The 24,631-nt window shown below is 36.1% G+C and overlaps 1 protein-coding gene across 1 annotated transcript in view; it reads right to left on the bottom strand.

Annotated features, from left to right (window-relative positions):
• The window catches only part of ROBO1 (roundabout guidance receptor 1), a gene marked incomplete at its 5' end in the record, with an annotated part of 763,721 nt that overhangs the window by 475,291 nt on the left and 263,799 nt on the right, over positions 1 to 24,631 (bottom strand). The window contains one exon of the mRNA XM_082840323.1: positions 11,003 to 11,086. Within this exon, the coding sequence (XP_082696449.1) occupies positions 11,003 to 11,086 (84 nt within the window). The remainder of the gene's footprint in view (positions 1 to 11,002; positions 11,087 to 24,631) is intronic.

Genomic DNA, 24,631 nt, shown 5'->3' on the forward strand with positions numbered 1-24,631 from the left:
GAACATGTTTTTCACAATAGTCACCCGACTCCCAAGGATATTTTGTTGTGGTTTACAGATCATGACTCCCTAAAATTAAAATAGCTGTGAAGTTACCAAAGTATAATTAAGTTTTAAATAAATAAAAAAATATTCTAGGTTTGGTGAAAAAGACCTGACTTGAGTCATGTGTCCACCACCCAATTGCCAAAGCATCAGTGGTCACCCAGCTCATGGGTTGGGAGCCCCGTAACTGAAGGAGAGGCCTGGTAGTTGTGAAAAAGGGCCATGCAATACCATCAAATTTATGTATGATAACTTTAGTTTTGGATTTCCCTAGAGGAAGCCCATTTAGCAAGATGTCTGATTTGAAGAAAGGGAGATACAGACTGTTTGAGAATGCTAATGCCTAGAGATCCAGAACACTATTGTGTTTCATCAGTCAAATGATAGAGTTTTGTCCTAATACATCTGCCAGTGTGCCTGAAAATCCATCTTGTGACAATCTTTTCAGTTACTGAGTACATAGATGAATCAACAATTGGCAGAAAAACAATTGTCTCCCTGACCCATTGAATGAGGACTTTATTTATGTATTTATAAAAACCTTTTATTTTATTTTATTTTTGTCCATGCTGCCTAGCTTGTGGGATCTTATTTCCCCAACCAGGGATTAACCTGGGCCATGGCACTGAAAGTCCCAAGTCCTAACCACTGCCAGGGAATTCCCAAGGACTTTCTTTTAATAGTAAGAAGTCTTCAGAATTGCTGCTCTATATAAAATCAAAAAAATCAAATGAAATGCCCTACCTGTGTGAAAACATGAACCAATTACTGCCAATTTCCAAGGACTTGAAATATACAATTTGTGTTTGACCTTAACTTTTCCCCATTAAACTAAGTCTTTGCTCCGTGCAGAAGAGAGATAGGGCTTGGAGACTGACAGTGATCATTGTACACTTAAACAGGTGGAGATTTAAATGTTAAAAACTGTTCCGGATATTTTCTCTTTACTACAGAAAATTAACAGAGACCCTGGCACATAAAATGAAGAAACTATTCTGGCAAATTCATTCTTCTCTCGCCAGTAAATAAACGATACCAGAGTAATCTTGCTTTCACTTGGGAGGTATGGTACTGCATATTCACTGTCTTATCTAAGGGATACATCAACCCTCTATCTTTATTCCTCTGAGATCTTGATCATCTCACTATCCTCAAGTCAACATCCTGGCCCACTAGATTGTTGAAATCAGGCACATAGATGTTGGTGAGCAGTAAGCAGCAGTTACTCCATATGTCTTTGTAAGGCCTAAGCCTTCCAAAGCTTGGACGATAAAATCCCATTAAAAAATAGGGTTCTGTATATGTATAACTGATTCACTTTGTTATAAAGCAGAAATTAACACACCATTGTAAAGCAATTATACCCCAATAAAGATGTTAAAAAAGTAGGGTTCTGTCCACTATTCCTGTGAATTTTAGGGGTCTAGTCGTGTCAGGATATTCTTGCCAAAGTGCCCCACATTTTTCAGCAATATGTCTGCTTGTTAGGTATCTTTGGATAATGGAAGAACCATATACCACATTTGGGTGAGCTTTTCCTTCCTATTTATCAACTGCCCATAATGCTATCCCTTCTGAGTGTGAGCCAGAGTAGGCTGTCCTACTGTTTCAGCTTGGTGTGCAAAGCAGCTTTGTTATTTGGCCATATGACTGAGAAAATCAATTGTGCAGTGATGGGACATGTATGTTACTTATGGCAAGTTCTGACGGTAGAATCACAGCACAGAGCACTTTGGGTTTCAGGGGAAAGCAATGACTTCTTAAAATAAAGTCTCCTTTTGAAGTCCAGCTTCTGTCTTGCAATTTGGGTCTAAAAGTAATTGAACTTCGGATCAAGGGAAACTAAATTCCTCCCCAAATCATACAACTGCCATGAACGGGTGATGTTTGATCCCCTGGGTCATAAAGTTGAATATACAAAGCAGCATGCTATTGTCAAGTGAAATTATCACAGGCAAAGCAGGAATAGTCTCAAGCAGGTACTGAAAGCACAAAAATGTTGCATGTGCAGGTAGCAGCTGCCACTCATAATGAATCTATTCTTGCTACACCCCCACCTCTCCTTCAATCCATATATATGGCCACCTGAGGTGTTTCTCATAATCAGTCAATAGGGGAAAAAAAATAAGCCTGATAAACATTCGGTTCTGCATCATATGTTGGCACTGGTTGGAAGTGGACTGTTGCTGCATTATAGCCCTTACAAGAATGTCATGAAGGACAGTAGGAAAAGTAAATCCTTATGGTGGGAAGAACTCTGAGTAGAACAACTGGTTGCCCACTTTACCTCAAAGAGATGACTAGAGGTATGGACCTAGACTGATTCAGGGATAGTAGCTAAAGGGTTTCATGGATGTTTGAGGTGTGAGAAGGGAGAAGTTTGAAGGATGTGTAACAAGAAAATCTGAGCAAGAGGTATGAGGTGGACCTTTTGAAATGAATTCAGATATCAGCATCCTGGGTAAATGCTTATAAAGGAACATGTGTTGCATAGGAGGCTTCTAGTAAAAAGGTGGCAATGTTGACCTATATGTCACTCAGCTTCTTCCTCCACAATCCCACTGCTTCACAATTGGCTCATTAACCATGTGTCCAGTGTAGCAGGGACAGAGGTTGTACATGGGCTTAAAGACTTCATATTACCATTAACAAAACTGGATGGCCATCAATACTGCTGAAAGCCCGGTCTGCCCATAGCACAGATACAGGGTCCACCAAGACAACTGCTTTCATCATGGGGGAGGGAGAAGTGATATGTCCTCACTGGAATAGATGTTCTGTGAATGAATTTTCTTTTCTTTTCTTTTTTTCACACCATGTTCTGCCAGACCCACCATCCATGCATTTACTCTACGCCTTGGTCTATATCAGGTTATCATGCATAACATAGCTTCTGAACAAAAAAAAAATATTTTTTCAGCAATGAATGGAAGGGAAGAACTGAATAGAATCTTCAATAACAGTGAAATAACCAATGGAATGTTCAGTATATTCAGTTATGGACCATCTGGATGCCTTATAGAGTTAAGTTTCTTCCATCAAGGAAGGAGTGTATGTTATGAAACAGTGACTAATTTCTTGTTTTTTGTATTGCTAGTCTAGTAGTGATTAGTATTGTTCACCAAGTATTTCTAATTCCTTCTTCTCCAGGTGTCTTGGTAGGACTGTACTTCCCTATTCTGTTGAAATTAGGTGTGTTCATGTGACTTTATTTGGATAAATAGAAGAGCAGAAGTTACTTCTATGCAGAGGCTTTTAAAGCCAGCTCATGATTGTTCTTGCTGCTGCAATCATGGAAGCCTGCGTCAAGAGGGCATCTCTGTTAGCCTCTGGAATCTGAATGACTATATTGAACAGAGTTCCCCCCTGGCCTTTTAAGCCTGACTAAAACATGCATTTTTGTTTCATTGCCTTGGAACACTTATCTTGTATTGCCATGGAAATATAGTTTTTGCTTGTGACCACAGCATAACCTACTATGGAACTATGGTACTATGGTACTAACCACAGCTGTAGTACCAACCTTCAGCTCATTCAATAGTTTCTTTGCAGCAATGTAAAGTAATAAGAGTAAAATAATTTTACAGCAAGTGCTTATGTACTGATTACATGGCCCTCTAGGTGTTAACTCTTTTTTTTTTTTGGTATTAACTCTTTTGATAAACTGAAGTTGCACTGATGTCCATGAATTGTGAAAAAATTCTATAGGAATAACTGTAAGGAGAAAAAAATGATCATTGCCTAAAATTCTCTCTAAAAATTAGAGATTAGGAAAGATTAGCCAATTCTCTTTAAAGTTTCAAAAGAATTATTGAATGTCAACTATTATTTCCCTTTTATGAATTGGAAAAGTTAAAACAAAAAAGGTGGGGGATGGTTTGCGTAGGACCTTAAGCAGGGTTCTAAAGCAGTGCAGGCATAAGACTACCCATGACTGTGTGCTGACAGTTCCTGGCTGGAGGCTGAGCATGATGCTGCTTGGAAGGCTTTGAGCCTGGGATGTGTCTTATTAGGTTAGTAGGGAATAATTTCCAAAGTCATGCCTCTGTAGTTAAAGTGGAGAATAGGTAAGCTAAAATAATATTTTGTATAAATTTCTGTGTAAATGAAGATTGTTACTGAATTATCAAGATAATTAGGGAGTACATTTTACTGTAGCTTCTACAACACAAGAATTAGTTATTTCTTAAAAATTTGTTAAACTTTTAAAAAAACTCTTAAACTGAATCCCTCATATGTATAGGTGCACTGTCTTAAGGATGTCGTTCACACCTAAAAAGTGTCTGCATAGTTTGTGTTTCTGAGTGTGTCTACTTATCTACACATCTCTAAAATTTGTCACTTTGGGATATATTTAAAAAATCAAAAGCATTCCTTCAAAAATTCAAATCACTATTCATGAAAAGTATTTTCTCCACTGGAACTTCTAACTAAAGAAAATAAAATTAGATGAAATTTTCCTATTAGAATCAAGGTTTTGCCATTTTATAGGAGCTCAGACACTGCGCTCTTTCCTCCTCTACCACAGAAACTCAAAATATTTAGCTGCAAAGTTTACAAGATTGAAAATGTTATAAAATACTAAGTATAACAGTCAATACCTTAGTCAACACCTTTTTGGAATGACTTAAATCACCAAAACATTCATGAAAAACACTGGAATTATAATTAGTGTTAATAATGTGAGGACAACACAAAATTTGATTTTTAATTAAAAAAAATAATTGACATAGACTGCTTTGAAATCTTCTTTCATAGAATTCCATTGTTGTTAGAGTTCAACCTGCTTTTCAATGCTCAAATCCACTTGAAGCTTCCATGTTCTATGTCCCTTAAACTTCAGGAAGGCAGAGTTAGGCACGTCTACTCCCTATTGTCAGTTATTATGAAAATAAAATCAGTTTTTCTTTTTGTCTTAATTCAAAAAGAAAGAATTTTGGAGTGTTATACATAAATGTAACCCATTATCCCAATCTTCTGTTTTATTTGCTTCTTTTTCATATTTTCAGAGAATTGGCAGAATTGCCTAATAACTGAGGTCACTCCAAACAAATCACAGATTTTACCACTTTATAAATCTGAAAAAATGTGTTTCTTTCTCTTAACTTTGAAAGGCTAATCCGATTGGTTAAATTGATATGATGCTATGATTTTATTCCCAATATGGGTCAATAGAAAGTAGGGATGGTTTATCATTTTAGTAAATGTTTATTAATTCCCTATGATGCACAAAAGTATGATACACAAGTTGCAAAGAGCAAGTTAATGAGGGGTCCATCAGACATGATGATCCAAGGAAGAGTCATGCATGGTATTGATTTTAACAAATTTAAATATGAAATACCCTATGTCCCTAGTACAATGCCCTCCCCAGGGTAGGCACTTCAACATGTGAGTTTTGCTTAAGTAAATGAATAAATGATCACCCAAATATTTCATAAAGAGTAGGACAGGTATTTTATATGAACTTGTAAATTAGTATGTTATTTTCTACAGCCAAATATAAAGGACTTAAAAACATATGTAACCACTAAAGTTACATTATAAACGAATAAAAAATTCTGCTAAAAGCATTGGTAGACAATAAATATCAAGGATGTTTCCCAGAAAGTGGGAGAGAAAACAACAAAGAATTAGAAATTAGGGAAGAAAGGACAAGAGACTTAATGAATCATTCTAAGAGGTCCATAGTCTGACTAACAGCAATTCCAGAACAGATGATAGAGAGATGGGGGTTATTAAAAACTAATTTAAGAAAATTTCCCATAACTAAAATAAATGATCCTCCAATTTGAAAGAGCCCATTCAGTACCCAGCATAATCAAAGTAAACAAATAAGCAAGGAAACGTGGACAAGCTACCACAAAGCACATTACAGTAAAACTCTGTTCTTGATGTTTTAAAAGTTTTATTGTGCTATGCTTTTAACAGAAGACTAGGCTTCTGTTAAAAAGAGGATAAACGAGGAAAGTGGAAGAAGTGAGATCTAGGAAATAGGAGAACCAACACAAAAGAGTGATAAAAGAAAGTCCCAGGGGCTTCCCTGGTGGCACAGTGGTTAAGAATCTGCCTGCCAATGCAGGGGTCACGGGTTTGAGCCCTGGTCCGGGAAGATCCCACATGATGTGGAGCAACTAAGCCCGTGTGCCACAACTATTGAGCCTGTGCTCTAGAGCCCATCTAGAGCCCAGGAATCACAACTACTGAGCCTGCGTGCCACAGCTACTGAAGCCCGCATGCCTAGAGCCCGTGCTCTGCAACAGAGAAGCCACCGCAGTGAGAAGCCCACGCACCGCAACGAGGAGTGGCCCCCGCTCACTGCAACTAGAGAAAGCCTGCGCTCAGCAACGAAGACCCAACACAGCCAAAAATAAATAGATAAAATAAATAAATTAAAAAAAAAAAAGAAAGTCCCAGGTTTAGAGACAAACCATTCAGTTTGGGACAAAAACATGGAGGGTTTCATGAGAGAAACATCTGAAAAAAACTTCAGGTCAATGGAATATTGGATATGATTAAGCATTTAGGAAGTTAAAATGCAATTATTAACTCCAGAAAATGAACAGCCTTACATAAAGATGGCAATGCAATTTCTTTTGCGGTACGCGGGCCTCTCACTGTTGTGGCTTCTCCCGTTGCGGAGCACAGGCTTCGGACGCGTAGGCTCAGCGGCCATGGCTCACGGGCCCAGCCGCTTCGCGGCATGTGGGATCTTCTCGGACAGGGGCATGAACCCGTGTTCCCTGCATCAGCAGGTGGACTCTCAACCACTGCGCCACCAGGGAAGCCTAGCAATGCAATTTTAGTAGTCTACTGGCTCTGCAGTAAACTCACATAGGGACAACTTGCTTAGCCTTACCAATGTAAACTCTGACTGTTAATTTAATAAAGAATGTGGTAGTGGGAGAATAGGGAAAAAAAGGATTTACTAGATAATGTATAAAACTGACAAATCAAGAAGTATTTGTGGATGCAATTTATTTAAAAATATAAAGGAAATTATCAGAAGAAACATCTAACAGAGTAAGAAGATAGATTGAGGGGAAGTGGGTTCAAGAATAAGGAGATGGAGTAGGGACCTACTTATTTTTGTTTAAAGCTTGAGTCTTATTTGATTTAAACAATATGTGCATTAGTTATTGTGATAATAATGAATCTAGGATGAGAAACAGCAGAGACCTAAAACATTGGTTAGTAGCACTGTTGCTGTTGTGTAGAAGGAACATGGCTAATCTATTTAATTTCTAACTACATTCTCAAATGTAGCTTATAGTCACAACAATCTCTCCCAACCTTTGTGATGTTGGAAAATGTGTAATTAATTTTGGACTATTTCTCTTCTGGAGTATTGAAGCAGACATCAGACACTGTCACTATTAATAAGAGCATCTTTCTGAGAGGGTTGTTAAGAGGATTAAATGAGTTACTGCATGTAAAATGCTTAGAAGACTTCATAGCACATATGAAGGGATAATACAGGCTAGTTATTAGTATGAATACATAAATTAAAAAAACATGCACATGTCTCAATGAAGTTTCTGTTTGATTTTAATCAGGAACCTATACCATTAAGAATGTAGAGTGACAGAAGAATCAATGTCCTCGTCAATTAACAACAGTTACCTGTTGAGATTCCACAATGTGAGGTGAACATGGTTTGGGGGATGTTATTTGTGTGCATATAGGAAAACATACTAATTTGTCCAAGATTTTTTCTTTTTATAAGAAAGCATATATTTTGTTTCCTACCAAACAGAATTATAATCAAACTTTATTTGGAGGTAGTGTTGGTTTGTAGAAGACTCCATTATCCCCATTTGAAATTACTCTGGAAGTTCTGACATTTTGTGGCTAGATCTTTATCTAAATTGATACTGACGTAATTCTGATAACTGTTCAGTTTTCAGGTTTTCAAATTTACATTTAGCTTTTCTCCCAATATGCTACGGTAAAAATAGGAAGCTAATCCTCAAAACAGACCTATGCAGATAGGGGGCATTATCTTATCTTTAGTATGTATAAATGGGGAAAAAGGATATATTTTAGACATTACAAATCAAATTTGTGGACTTCTTTGGTACTCAAAACCCATATAAAGTTAATTTCCTTTCTAATTAATAATCTGCTTTCTAAAAAGATTAAGCATGCTACTAGGATGTCATTAGCTCCCACTTATTCCTTAAATTTTTATGTATTGATAAATTTCTCTCTACACTTTGTGTCATTGACTAAAGCTATGCATGAATTCTGTGCATATTTCGGATAGTTAAATATTCTTGGACGTATTACTTAGTTTTTTCATATTTGTAAAACACCATATGTACTTCCAGTCAATGAACAATGTACTCTTTGTAGGAGCTCCTTTAAAAAAATAATTGATCATTCCGTATTCGACTTCTTTGGGATATCTGTCTGACCTCACAGAGTGCTGATTTGAAATCCCCTCTTACTTGTTGTTGCAACAAAGTCTATATACTTTGACTGTTAAATAATCCCCAATATTTATGACCCAGTTAAAGAGGAAATGGGCTACTTCTCTGTAAAAAATGTATAAGTTCACTTTAATAACACACCACCATGCTACCTTAGAAATTGTTCTGTATTCATTGATTAGTAGGAGAGAGACTGAAATGTTTTCAAACCTTATATGACTTTATAGTATTGTATCTGAAGATGGTAAGGAGAAAAGGAATCAATTTACATTTCTTCCCTAAACTCTATATTACTATATTTTCCTGGGCCTCTTAATGAAATCCCTTATATAATTTAGATAAGTATAGTATATGGTTTAAGCAGTAAGTACCATTAATAAAAGATTATCATTTGTTGACTAAATCATTAATAAAAAATAAATTCATGTGTATGATATGAGGTCCATGGATTCTAGTTTGATGGGTCAATTTGATAGTGATGGTCTCAAATGGTTTGAGCAACAGAGCAGATGTTGTAGTGACAAATTAGCTCGCAGTGGAAATTGTACTCTTTGTAGTGGTAGAAAAAGGAGAACCGGAGGTGTGTAGATGTGAATTTTAGTGAACTGGTGATCTACTTCTTTGGGACTGTTTCATGTTCCCCAAAATATGTTTTCCAGAATTGTATGGCTCCCTCTGAGAAGGTTTTCTTCTAAATTTATGAATATTAGGAGGAGAAAGAAGAATCCCACATTTAGCTCAACGAAATGAAGCAACATGTACTGAAAAATAAACACCCAGTATACCAGTCATTATAAGTTTACTACCTCCTCCTATTAATTCATCTAATGATATGTTTAATAGCAGAAATCTGACTACTGATTAATCCGACGGAGAAAAATAAATAAGAATGAAAAATTCAAAAAATGCTACATTTAGTCTTAAATGCATTGTTATTGAGGTTCTCTTAAATCAACACTCCAACATGATTTATGCATTGGTTATATATAATTTTCAGGAAATCCATAAAAGACAAAGAGCAAACCCTATTAGTGTATCTAAACAATGCAGTTGTTTAGACTGGGTGAGCACAAGGGAATTGAACTAAGATGCATTGGCAAATGAGGATCCCCTGAGAAAAACACTAGGTTGGATTCCTCTTTTCATAAACACGAACTTCCTCAGTATTTATGGTATTAACAAATGACTTTTACAAGGCTTCTTCTAGCTAAGTTTCTGGAAAAGTATCATCATACCAACTCCCTCACCATCTTACCACCAATGGGCTTTGATTTGTTGGTCCTTTAATCTCAGTTCTTATGTTGAAAGATAGGGGGGAAATGAGAATGAGTTATCTATGACTGAAATAAATATAAGTATTAAAGTTGCCTGTAAAGGTGCTATTAATTTGCATACTTATTCCAAATGTTAAAAGCCTGAATTTTGTAGATGAGGGATAATATTGGAGAAAATTATTACTATGAATATAGTGAGGATGTTTCTAAAGTACCAGTTTATTATTTTATACCAAGGTGAAGTGTATCTGTTGGGTTATTCTCTTTTGAACACAACCATGTGTAAGATTGTAATGAGACAGACCAGTTCTCCATTACCTCTAGCCCCAGCTACTTCACCACACACACACAAACACACACACAACCTAGTTACAGCCCACAACCTGGCAAAAATCTATGAACTGTGCTAACAAGAACTAATGAAAAGAACGTGATAAATACCTGCTATTACAACAAGACCCCTGTCACATCATTATCTGATTCAATGTGTTAAAAGTGTTGTATTTCATTCTTTGCTTTTATCTGAAGTTTTAGTCAAATTGTCTCAGGTGTGTAACTTACGCAACTATATTCATAACTATGCTTACAAATTCTGCCTGAAACATTTACATATTTCCAGGCTAACCATTCTTAGACATCTGTAATATGAATTATTTCTAACATATTCAATTAGCTAAATTGCTACTTTTATGCTGACATATACATGCATTTATTTGAGAATTGGTTTGTAGATCAGGTAACAATGTCATACAAACACAATCCTGAGATATAAGTTGGTAATTATGATTTACAGAACTCTTGTTAAGAGTTTGCTTTCTGTTGTTGTTAAGACTTCAGGCAGAACAACAAAAAGCAAATGTACAGATAATTTTGAACCCTAATTACTTGAAGGTAGTCTTTTATTTCTTTTGATAGCAGTTTAGTTAGATATTAAATCTCTAAGAAAATAAACATATTAGTGATACCAATGTTTCAGGCTCATAAGCATCTTTTTACATTAAAAATAGGCAACAAGAATGCATGCAGTTTTCATGTTAAATTTCTCTTCCCCAAAGTGTTTCCTTTAGCAATATGACCTCCCACCTGAAGAATGAATAAAGTCTGGAAAATGAGGACAAGAAGTTGTTGGGATTGTTAGCTGGAAGCAGGGATGATTAGAAAGATAATTTTATACAGGTGGTTGATGACTGATGGAGGTGGCGGTATTTTAGGAGAAATGGATAGTTAGTATTTGGGAAAGAAACACTCTACCTGTATAGCCCAGCGAATTGTCATCGTTATCAGAGGTGGGGATTGGCGTCCCGTTGTCCTTTCCCCTCTCTACGTCTTCAGGGTCTGTCGGAAACAACACCAGAGCTGCTGATGGGGTCACAGTAGTAACAGTAGTTGCCATTTCGATCACAGCATGTCCAGACACAAGTAAATCCACATGTGACAGAAAAACACACAGGGACAACACACAGCACACTTCATCCTCGCCCCTCCTGCGGCACACTAAGCCATTCGAAGATCTCAGCATCATGGCTTACAATTTCTACTTCTTCATTTCCCTAATTCTCTGCTCTGCCTGCACCTTTGCTGCACTTCAAAGCTGGTGAAGGGCTCTGACTGCCCTCTGTGAGGCCGCCAGCGCGGACTGAGGGAGCATATGGAGGAGGGAGAGGGCAGGGTGGCTGAATGCTAGCATTGCTAATTTTCTACCTTATTGTTAATCAAAGCTATTGACTGTGATCACTCCCCATCATCGCTTCATCTCCTGCCAATTACAGACTCCAGGGACTGTACCTCATATGGGGGGGCGGGGAGGGTGTGGGGAAAAATAGGGTCTTGTCAAAGAAGAGGGTGGATGATAAAAATGTCATACTTTTTTTCTGAGCAACAGCAAAGAAAGCGCTGCAACATCCCATCTTTCAAAAGGCGACAGTTTGTCATCTTGAAGGACTGAGATAAATTTACTAAAATGAGTGCCTGTGTAAAAGGAGACTTAACTCTGCACATTTGGGTTTGAATATCTGAAAACATTCCAAATTGTTTGCGATTCTATATTATAGTCATCCGGATAGGTATTTTCATTCATTCATTCTTACTTTTCTTGAATAAAAGAAATGCTTTTGTGTGTTTTCCCAATTGCACATTAATTTTCCTACGTGGAATTTGAGAGATGAGGCTAAGCACAACGGCACTCAAGTTCCAATATCCAGAAGCTGAGTTGTGGTATAAATATACACAGAAGCCCAGTGACACCACTAATTTCACTCGTGCTCACTCTATGCGTCATATCTCTGTGTGTTAGATAAATATGAGCTGAGGCTCTAGCTCCGTTGCTGATAAGCAGACACAGACACAATAAAACCCAAGTGCGTACCTCCTAAATTGAATACCGTAGAGTCATAGGTCATTCAAGTTGTGTAGGCTTTTTATCACCTTAAACAGCAGCTACAGAGGATCTCTCAGTCTGAGCAGTGAAGAAGCACAGCTGTTTACTCGAGGAAGAAAGTCTGTCACTTATGAATGAGGCAGCGAGAACGCGCAGGTAATGCCTCTCTAGAAACAGCACAGGGGTCATTAATTTTGTGTCCCTGCTAGTCTTTTAGCTAGGTTGACACATTTTGTCTAAGAGGCCACTATTCAGGGATGATTTAGAAAATTTTAAAAGAGGATGAAAAGTCCAACATGAATCTGCTTTGTGGCTTTTGCACGTAGCAAATTTAACTACTCTGTCCCTGTCTTTCCTCCTTTCTAATCCATGTGTCATACAATTACCCTGGTGTGGCTAAAATGAAGGACAAAAAAAGGTTCAGATCTCTGCAGACCAAAGGGGAAAAAAGGGCTCATTATCACTCTATTCATCCTTGCCTTCCCAGCAATGGCTGTTGTCCTGTTTGTCCTTAAAATCAACTCTGGGAGTGAAAGAGCAGGGAACCAGTCCACCAGCTACCCCTCCAGCCTGTTAACGTATTTGCACGGGTTGTTTAGGTCAGAGATTTAAGTCACATCAGTAAAACAGGATGGGAAATAGGCATTTTTGTGTACTTTGAGGCAGTGTTAGCACAATGTTCTGCCCCGAACTAAGTAACCTTGCTCAGGCAGACTAACCAAATAAAAGAGGTTGGTGTAGGAAGATAAACAGAAGGTGCTTGTTCAAATGTATTAAAGGGCTTTTAAGGGACCACCCTTGCTTACAGTCTTGTTTTAAAAGATACATTGTGTTTAGGGTCAACCTTAATTTTACAGACAACTAATTTTTAGCAACAAATGCCCCTTTTCAAAGGAAATACTACTTTTAATTTATGATGGGATCGTTTATTTAATGTGAATACACACATTTCTCACCACTCTGTTAAAAATACAGTAGAAAGCTATACAAATGCATGACATGAACCAAATCAGTTTGTCTGTAGAGTATCATAAGACTTTGGGGATAAGGCCTTTGTACTCCTTGCTATTAAACCTTCCCTGAGAATGAGGACATTATTACAAAAACAACAGAGATGAGGAAGGGAAGTTCACTGTCATTTGAAATGAGATACCTAAATCTGTTTAAAGTAGATTTTTCACCTATGTCTAACATCCTAAGTGGTTTCTAAATCTGCTTTCCTGTTTCCACTCATCACCCTTCCAGCCCCTTCCTCGGTTCAGGAAAGAACAGACTTTGCATCAATGAATCCTACCACATTTGTGCAGTACATTCTATTTACCTAGTACTGCCTTTCATTACTAATATGCTAGACCTAAAGGAAACAAAAGATGCCATTTTTACTAACTTCACTCATTTTTTCTTCCCCTTCCTTTTTGTCAGAAGATAATTATAACAGGAAAGAACCACTGGACTCACTGCATGTGAGCTGTAGGAGAGAGTCCAAAAGATATTTATTTAAAGTTTTTGTTAAATAATATTGATTATGCGAGCCATGGAATAGAACATAATGAGGAAGAGATTATCTAGTGCTTACAATGTCTAAAGGAGGTCTTCTTGTGCCCCGCATCTGTATTTAGGGCTGTCCAGGCCTGAATTGAAGTAGGTGTGGCTGCGATGGATAAAAGCCAACAACACTTTGAGAAATGCACTGGCACTAGGGGTGCTGGGTTATCTGTGTCTGTTACCCCATTAGACTGTGAATTCCCAAAGATCAGGTAATCTGTTTGCTTCCCATTTGTACAACTGCAGCCTGCCACTGGACCTGCAACATTGTACAGGCTTGGACAGTTGTTTTTTTTTCCTTTAAGATAATAAATGAATTAATGAACAGATGGTAACCAAGAATGTGAAACTCACTTCAGGGATAGGCTCTCAGTCTGCAACAATTTAAAAATACAAAAATTTCATTTTCTGTACCAGTATCATAGTCAGAAAAAAAACCCAAAACTTGATATAAATTAACTCAATGCTACCGTACTCTCTATATCCCTAGTATCTGTAAAAGCATATAAAGCATGTTCAGTATAAAAGGAAGTCTTGGGTCATAAAATTAGGGCCAGAAATCTGTTAAATGGACACCTCCACAACAATCTTCCATCAGATCTGTACACTCATCTGAATCTAATGGCCATTTGGCCTTCACTGCTTTTCAAAATAACCAATTCCAATTTCACAGTTAAGTCCTCCCTTTCATGTTAGTTTTTTTTTTTTTTAAGCTGTTTTCTAGATCTAAACTCGAATTCTAATCTGTTTGGCCATACAAACCTAATGCCTCATCTACAAAGCCCATTTCCCTCCAGTGCTCTTTAAATGCTGGTGCTTCACAGAACCCCAGACCTCATCGCTTTCTTGTTCAACATGCTCTCTGTAGTTGTCTTTATCAAGGCTCGTGGCTTCAACTATTTTTTAGAAGATGATGAAACTTTTTTCACTTCTTAGTTAGATGCTCTACCAATGACCAGATCTTATCTTCACTGCTTATTCAGCTTCATGAGTTTTCCAAGAAACCTCACACCTTCTCTCACCAAACACTGAGATCATCATCTTCCCCTTCAATCTACTTTTCCCCTATACTCCCTATCTGTGTTAAGAAAGTCATCACTGTGCTACATTTTTAGTATTTTGCAATTCAGTGAAATGTTAATAACTGTAGTTAAAACTGAACTCTGGCTTATGGGCTTATTTCTCCTGGTAGATTTTGCTTCATACTTATTTATTTTTTGAAGTGGGTTGTATGTCAAATTTAAACCTTTAATACATAAGCTTATATATATATATATATATATATATATATATATACACACACACACACACATCTATAAAAATAATATGGTTAGATGTGTACATATATATTGAATACATGATCATATAATATACACATTACTTCTATAAGATGTATTATATACGAGTGTGTCTTCTTGTAACAGTCTTCCACAGATTTAATAAGAGCAACAACAATGATAAAAAGGAATAAAGACCAATAGTTTCCTTTACAATGGAAATTACAATGGAAATTAAAGTCTTTCAGAAGACTTTACCCTTAAATATAATAATTTATTAAAGGTGACATGACTTTCTTTAAAGGTAAATTAACTGGTAAATTTGAAATTTGTTATTTTGTGTAACAATACCTTTGCTGAGATATCCCCAACATCTAAGACAAAGTATAATGGAAACTTCAAATTAGAAAAATCATTATATAGCAAACTCTGACAAAATAATTCATTCAGAAAAGAATCATCAGTGGATACTAAATCCATTAGATGAAAAGTGGTATGGGACAGCATATACAGGCCCAACGTATGACCCCAGAGATTACCTGCTAACTGCACAGGGGAAAATTTATTTTTATAATGGATAGATTTGGCAATCTCCGCTTGAACTCAGTAATCAAACTGAGTATCACCGATGGCTGGTGACTAAAAGTGGGAAGACAACTGTGTGATAAAACATACAGTAGCACCTATGAAGCATTCAGGCTAACAATGCTTGCCCTGAATTCAATCAACACTTAAGACCCAACTTAAAATCTACAGAAAACAAAATATATCCTTAGGATATACATGTGGAATAACTAAGGGGTGGATTATCTAACTTACTTTCAAGTCATTCAGAAAAGTATATTAAGAGCACTAAAGCAAATAAGGCATGATGTTAACAATTACTATCTATTATGAAAAACATTCCACAAAGTTTAAAGGATGGTGGATGAAGACTGAGTGGTCTAAAGTTTTCTCTATAATGTGCAGCAGAAATTCATGCCATGAAGTTTCTCTTTCACTGGTGATATGAGTAAAATAGCTAATATTTTTTTAGCACAAAAACTCATATTTGTACTACCATTCAACCCGTATTTCTCTAACTTGTTCATTATTCGATGGTAGCCAGTGTTATTTTGTGGAAATGCAGAGGCCTAAGAGAAAAGTCTATTGTTTAAATTGTTTCATTTATTAAAAAAATTTTTTTTTAATTGAGTGTGAAATTCATAGCTCGGAACATTAGTGTTTCCATTTTTATCCTTCATTTCTGTCATATTCAGTTATGTAAATATATGTTAAAAATAATATCTTCTCCCTTTGGTCCTACTGTAAAGTGTCAAGCTGGTTTCTTTATAGATTTGCATTATCACTGTGCAGGTTTTTGGCATTAATTGACATTTTGAAGATGACCATTAATAAAAGATTAGGGAAAAGCAAATGAATATAAACTACTATCAATATGAGAATTGTGTTCTACAATTGGATCAATTCTCATCGATTCTTTCCTACTAATCAAGAGGAATGCCAGGAATGGGTACTTTAAATGGAATACTGAGAACATTTAATTAGAAAGCCAGGCAATGGATTACAAAATTAAGTACAAAAACTATGCTTGTGAAGCTTTAAATTAGTGTCACAATTCTATAAGATCAAGTTAAACCCAAGCTGCTTTAATCATGTATGGTTAAAATAATTATGGAAGCTACATTATCATTTTCTCCAGTCTTTTGAACTGAGAATAAGAGGAGAAATAAGAGTTGTGCTTACAGAGATGGAAAGAAAAAAGGATCAGTGGGCGATTTTAAGAAGTATCTACTTAAAAAATAAATCAGGGAATGAAGCACATAAAAAAATTTCATTCACAATGAAGACTGAATGACTTTTCCAGAAGCTTATACATTATAGAATATTAACCAAAATATGTATCAAGTTCCAAAATTGTGCTACCAAATATTGAATGAAACTATTTTAAAGCAGCAATATGGTAACAGAGAGAAACCAATGTGTTATAACCACTTCCAATTTTGCTATTATAAGGAAAATCAATGTTGCTTCTTTCAAAGATAAAAGGACCATGATTATAATGAGCCATGTGGATAATGACTTAATGATTGTTAGAAAATGTGTCGAGATAAAATAAGTTAGAATGTTAAAATTGATGTAAAATATGTATTCAAATAAAATTTTTAGTGAATGGATGGTTCTTCCTAAATTTGAAGACTTTATCCTCCAATACCTTTGAGAAGAAAAAATGATTGAGTGGTTTGGTATTTGACTAAACTAAAATAGTCTCCATGATAAACTAGGTTATTGTAACTGTGACCTAAGATGCTGGGGCTGTACTAAATGAAAAAGATTTCATACAATGATCTCAAATTAAATTCTAGTGCTTTGTCTCATTTTCTGGTTTGATTAGACAACTGAATGAATCATATATGAAGAAACAGAAGCAAAAACTGTTCAAGTAATATTTATACAATGCTTTAGTTTATTTAATATGAACCACATCACTTTATATGTATGTATATTTTCTCATGTAAGTTTTATAGCTCTATCAAGATCATAGTCATCATCATGATCACGATCCGTATCATCATTGTTCCCATTTTAGAGATGCTGAAACTAAAGCTCAGAGAATTCCTTTGGCCTCTGTCATGCAACTAGTAAATAGTGAATTTGGAATTTGAGTCCAACTGATTTCTGACTCCAAATCACCACCTCTTTTCACTATACCCTATTTTACTATACTCTCTTTACTCACCAATCTAATTCTAGGAACTGGAAGGAATTACAATAACACATAGGCAATGGGACACCATGTTAGTGATTCTTTTCCAGTCGCTGAACAATAAGATTGGGTAATTTCACAAATCTATTTCTGAGCTCCATTAAGCATTTCATAGGGTTTCTTCACTGTCTTCTTCTATAGACAAGATAAAATAGTTTATAAGGTAGTTGGTTGTGTTTCAGCTAGAAATACACAGTAAAATATTACTAAAATAGGATTTATTATTAAAATAAGTCTTTGCCACATATTTTTAAATATATAGATTTGGAGATTGAACTACTGACTAAATAAAATCAAGATAAGTTCAGGTTCCCTTTTTTTGACAACTACATTTTTTTTTTGTTACTCTTCAACAACAAAGATTTATGTTTTGGTATAAGTTTAAGAGCACTTAAAACAGGGTCATGACTTACTCTTAGGATGCCTAGCCCTGGCACAGTGCTAAGAGCAGAGCAGATAATCAATACATTTTTGCTGAATGATTGGATGAAACACTGAGGAATAGTTTTGCTAGAGTCAAGAGTTTAAGATGGACGTAACTTTTCTTAATATCAATTATTTCCTTATTTTGGACTTTGTTATGCACTTATATGGCTAAAATTATAATCACTATAAATCTAATTCAAAACCGCATTATGGTAAATTACTTTTGCTCATAGAATAATATCTTTCTCCCTTCCCCACTCCCCATGTCGATATGTACTCTAGGAAATAGAATATTGTTTAACTTAAATCAGATGAGTGCTTTACTGGTGAAAGTTGTCCTTCTTGCATGTTAAAAAAGGGTGATTTACAAATATCCACCTATGATGAAGTGGATATAAAGAAAAGTATAATAAATAATGATAATTCCCCAAACCAAAAGAAGTTGTAATATAAACCAACAAGAGAAGTATTTAAATATTGCCAGGTAGGTGAACTGTACTTCTGCTCTTATGAGCACCCTCTGATTTGGGTAATTTCAGATATAGATATAAATATATCCTGATTTGAACAAATGGAATGCATTTTTCTGAGAGGCTGCTCTTGAAACTGAAGTAATATAATACAAATTTGGAATTTGCCAATGCTGTATTCTATTTTTGAATTTGAAAAAAATATTACAGGTGTGGAAAAAAATGGAAAAATAACTACATGAAAAGTCTCAAGTACAGTTTTGTTTGAGCTAATTTGGGTTATATCTCGTTACACCAGGCCAATGAAATCTGATTAAGTAATAGAGACTTAACCTATCTTTAAGCAAAAATATAAAAAACAAAGATATATACTTCCTTACATATCTCTAGCTATCTATAAAAATTCTATTAACATAAAATATACTACTGAATGTTAGGAAGGTAAGTGCATTAATGGATAAGCCTGCAACTCAGAAGAATACAAATGTCACCAGAAGATGCTTTTAACTCATTTAAATTCAACTTAATTTGAAACAACAAGATAAAGTGCCTTCTGTATGGAAATCATTCTATTGAAGGAGAAATGCTCATAATTTTAAAACCATTTGTTTCCAGATCTCTTCTAGTGGAAACACTGACAAACAGAGCTCTTAAAGTAATTAGGAAAATTATGCTTCATCATGACAACATGTTTTTTTTCTTCGATGCCTGGATGTTTGGTCTAAGAAAGTTATGGAGGTTTTCATGGAAATAATAAATGATGACTATTTCTTTATATAATGAGAAACTAAGCCAATTGTCCAGTTGAATTCCGCCTGTATTCAAAATGCTCAAATCAAATCCTCAATTACGTCTGATGTGACAGATACCTTGGTGGGACAGAATTTAATCTGCAGAGATTTGCTCCCTTGAACTTTATCTGTGAGAGTTAATTTCTGGTCCATTTTACTAGTATTTCTGCCTCTCTCCGTCTGTTGACTTTTTTGTTATTCTCTCCACCCACTTTGCCCTGGTATTCAAGGGCTTTTCTTTTATTGTGCTTAGCATCTGTTACTGTTCCACTCCCTTCCAGTCAAAGCATACGGTAACTTCAACACAGGCTAATTAAGTGGTGCTTGAAGTTAGTTAACAGGTGGTGGCCCCAGCTGCCCTAGTTGTATGAACAGACACATCTTGCATTTTAAGGGCAGAAATGGCACAGTAGTAATACGTGCATTAATGGAGTACTCCTTACATAGCATTAAAATAATGTTGGGGACCAAGAAGAAATAGAATCACTCCTCTTTTGTAGAGGGAGAAATCTGGTTTTGGGGTATGGTGATAACATTTGAGATCTGAATAAAAACTCAGACCTCTTTATCTTTTTAACCAATGCTCTTTTCTCATCATAGAATGGGTAAATTTATTACCATTTCCTTCAAGTGTGTTGATAAAGCATGTTTCCAATCACTGCTGCTAGTTAAGATGTTGAATGATATTTAAGTAACATCCACATGATTTGTTAAATTCAGTCAAAATACCAACTAATTTACTTAGCATTTTGGAATCACTACGACTAAGTATGTATGATTGTTTATTTAGCTATTCAATACAGTGTAATATTTAGGAGCCATCAGCTAACACTCTGACCTTGGACAAGTTATTTTATCTTTTCATTTTTTGGCCTCAGTTTCTTCATCTACAAAATGTGAAATAATAGATCGATTTCACAGGAGTGTTATGAGGACTAAATAAGCAAATATGTGTAAAGATCTTACTATAGTCCTAGACACCTAATAAGAAGTCAGTAAATGTTAGCTATTATTATAGTTCATGTAAATTCAAAATCAGTGTTAAAGGGATCATTTAATAGTTCTTAACGGAAAAAAAATCCTACATACTTGCCTCTTGAAGTGAGAAAGACACGTTCTATTTCTGTTTTAATGTGCCAAGTTTGAGTTTACGTAAGAGAAGAAAGCGAACAAGGCATCAATTAAAATTCAACAGAAAAATGGATTTTGAAAATTTTATTTTTGTCTAACCATGTTACATCATGTCTTCTCATTGCATTTCTTCAGCATCTATTCACACAAAATTCCCCATTAAATCATTCAGGAAGTTTTTACACATAGGCAGCATTTCATCCAAATGGTAGACCCTTCGAACTGCACACTTTCTTTTCTTTTTTTTAGTTTGCCTAATTGCTTGTTTGCTTTGTGCTGACAAGGATGAATTCACTCAATTTTATTTCTTGAGGAAAAAACCCAACACTTGAAACTGAAATTACCCTACAGATTTCCTCACTCTTAATGCAACCTTCTTTGTTTTTTGTTTTCCTTGCCTACTGCTGTTTCAATTCTTGCCCTTCTTTGGCTGTCTCCTGAAGAGGGACAGAAATTGCTGGTGCCTTGGAAGGAGGTGGGGAAAATCTGAAACATCTGCAACTTGGGCCCGAGATCACGTGATAAACGCCAGCTCCTCCCCAGCCCTCCCCCCTCCAAGTGTCCTACCAGTAGTGACTCTCATCTGTATGCAACAATTATGGGCATCTCTGAGGCAACATTCACTCAGCTGCTAAAAGGACAAATTTCCTCCATAGTCTCTTCATTGTCTGCTTTTTCTAACCACAGTCACGGTTTTATGCTCTTCATTCTAATTGTGCTTTTGATGATTGGGGTCACTTTATGCCTTCAGCTTCCCCAAAGGTCACAGGGATTAGCTGTGTCCAATTGAGGACCAGAGAGAGCCATGGCAGCTTACTTCCATTCATCCCCCTCCATTGATTTCCCCTCAATGTGAGAGTGGCCACGGTGGTTACTTCTTGTCCTTTCTTCACGCTTGCTATTTTGCCTTGCAGCCCTCCCTCACTTCTCCTTGGAGAAGGCGGTTTGTAGCCATCACTGTGACACTAGAGGTTTCACTGAAGCAAATCCACACTGAAAGCAGGGAAGGTACATTGGGCACTGCCTGATCAAATCAGCTTGCGCTTGATTCTTCCTGTATTGTTTCAGTTTACTTAGCTCACAGTCATTCAACACTGACATTTGAAAAAGTCAAGCTGCATTTTAAAACAGCATTGCCTTATTTGCTATGTGTCACTGACTGTAATCAACTACACACATATAATATATAATCTATTGATTATAATTATAAATGCTATAATAACATATGCACTGTGTGTTTTTTCTCTCTTTTACTTTGTTGATTCTGACTTATCTTTGTGGTTTTTTTGTGCACCGCCATTCTAGTGTTCAGAGCATGCAGGTTTGCATTTGTGTTTTTTAATGGGAAACTCTGCCAGCCTTTTTTCTCACAAGTACTTTTATAGTGAGATAATATGTTTCACTTACTAGTGTTGTTCCAAAAGAGACATTCTTATTGTAAATTAATGGAAATTCTTGAAACCGAAGACAATAAAAGTAACTATTTTTAAGGAATGTGTATATGTGTATGCCTGCAGAGGGACTAAGGGTCCTGAACAATAAACACCCAAATAACCCCAAGTACCTTAAAAGACATTAAGCCATTTATGTCATTATTCATATTCAAGTGATAGTGGGGACAGTTTATTACGTAAAAATATTTTCTGGGCACCAATGCCCTTGGCTCATGAAGAAGTCCATTCATAACTGATGGTCAACAGTTTAAAACATGGTAGGAGGTAGTCCTCAGGAGATTTTCCTTCTTACTAGGAGTCAAAGGACTAGTAACTTTCTAGTTAGTGAGATTATCTGCTTGGCTCAGAAGAAAGATGAAACTTTGCTGCACATTCACATTCAAATTTGAAAATATTGCATCAATTAATTTCCATCTTCTGCAGTCCCTGATTTATAACTCATCATACATTTATTTGTACATGTGGAAATATGCTGATCTGCAAATTCAGTGCCCTCTGCCATATTGCCTCATTTAAATTTTTCAAGCTTCATTCTTAAAATTTTCCATAAATATTTAGGGTGGAGACAGCCTAAGGGAGTAGCAAATGTAGGATTTTTTGTTTGTTTGTTTGTTTGTTTTGGCGGTACGCGGGCCTCTCACTGCCAAAGCCTCCCCCGTTGCGGAGCACAGGCTCCGGACGCGCAGGCTCAGCGGCCATGGCTCACGGGCCCAGCCGCTCTGCGGCATGTGGGATCTTCCCGGACCAGGGCACAAACCCGTGTCCCCTGCATCGGCAGGCGAACTCTCAAGCACTGCGTCACCAGGGAAGCCCTGCTATATAATAATTTAACCATTGACCAATTGAGATATATCTTGGTTGTTTCCAGTTTTTGTCTTTTATGAATAAAGCTGCTATAAACATTTGTGTACAGGTTTTAGTGTAAACATAAGTTTTCATTTCTCTGGGTAAAATGCCCAGAAGTGCAATTGCTGGGACATACGGTAATTGACATTCAGTTTTTTTAAGAAATTGCCAGACTGCTTTCCACACTAGCTGTTCAATCAGCCGATCAGTTTTAAGAGGCATACATGTGCCCATCATCGGATGAATGGATAAAGAAGATGTGGCACATATATACAATGGAATATTACTCAGCCATAAAAAGAAATGAAATTGAGCTATTTGTAATGAGGTGAATGGACCTAGAGTCTGGCATACAGAGTGAAGTAAGTCAGAAAGAAAAAGACAAATACCATATGCTAACACATATATATGGAATTTAAGAAGAAAAAAAAAATGTCATGAAGAACCCAGGGGTAAGACAGGAATAAAGACACAGACCTACTGGAGAACGGACTTGAGGTTATGGGGAGGGGGAAGGGTGAGCTGTGACAGGGTGAGAGAGAGTCATGGACATATACACACTAACAAACGTAAGGTAGATAGCTAGTGGGAAGCAGCTGCATGGCACAGGGATATCGGCTTGGTGCTTTGTGACCGCCTGGAGGGGTGGGATAGGGAGGGTGGGAGGGAGGGAGACGCAAGAGGGAAGAGATATGGGTACATATGTATATGTATAACTGATTCACTTTGTTATAAAGCAGAAACTAACACACCATTGTAAAGCAATTATACCCCAATAAAGATGTTTAAAAAAAAAAAGTAGGCAAAGCAATATGTAGAAAAATCGAGAAATTAAAACATGTTAACAATTTCAAAAAAAAAAAGCATACATATATTCACATGGGAGAAATGTCTCTGTGGCATTAAAGTTAAACTTTTGAGAGCTCTTTCCTTTCCTCCCTCTCCCTTCCCTCCTCACTTGTCTCCTCCGTTTCACTTCTCTCTCCTCCTTTTCCCTTCCTTCCCTTCTAGTTTTTACTTCCTTCCTTCTTCCTTCCCTTCCTTCCTCCCTCCTTCCCTCCCTCCCTTCTTTTTTTCATTTCTTCCTTCTTATGTATGTATGGAATTACAATAGAAGGAATGACTATATGAACCTAATCTGAGAACAAGAAAGATAGTATTACAGCTTCATAGGTTCTTTAAAAGCATTGAAACTTAGTTTTACAGGCTTTTTCACATTTAATAATATCTTATCTTTCTTATATTAAAATAAAAATACATAATTGATATCAAGGACCTAGAAAATGCAGAATAATCTTTTTGGTAACCTTTCTCTAGTGATTGTGACAAGCTAAAAGCCAAAAATAATAGTCACTTAAGTATAAAAAAATCACAAGACAGAAATTTATGTTGTCATTGTGAATAGCAATCTACCCTCTAAGAGAAAAAATTAATATCTTATGTTATTATGCAGTTCAGAATAAAGCATTTTGGGGTCATTAAATCCAACCAAAAGATTTGTGTTCTAGGCTAGTGTATAACTGTAGAAAAAAGCCTGAACAAAATAAATATATAAATTTATGCTCTACAAAAGGCTTGTAGTTTTTGTACATCCTAGATATTTTCACATACTATAAAAATGATGTTATTATATCAACTTACTAAAAATGATCAAGTTGGTTTAGTTTGTCTTTGTGAAACTATGACAACCAGTTGTCGGTATTTAAAAAATCAGTTGTTAAAGGATATAGGGAAAGTTACATTGGCCAGGGGAGTAATAATAATCTCAGGCACTTCACTATAAAAGCAAATATAAG

Source organism: Leucopleurus acutus, assembly GCF_964270905.1.
Source record: "Leucopleurus acutus genome assembly, chromosome: 5".
NCBI classification, from domain to species: Eukaryota; Metazoa; Chordata; class Mammalia; order Artiodactyla; family Delphinidae; genus Leucopleurus; species Leucopleurus acutus.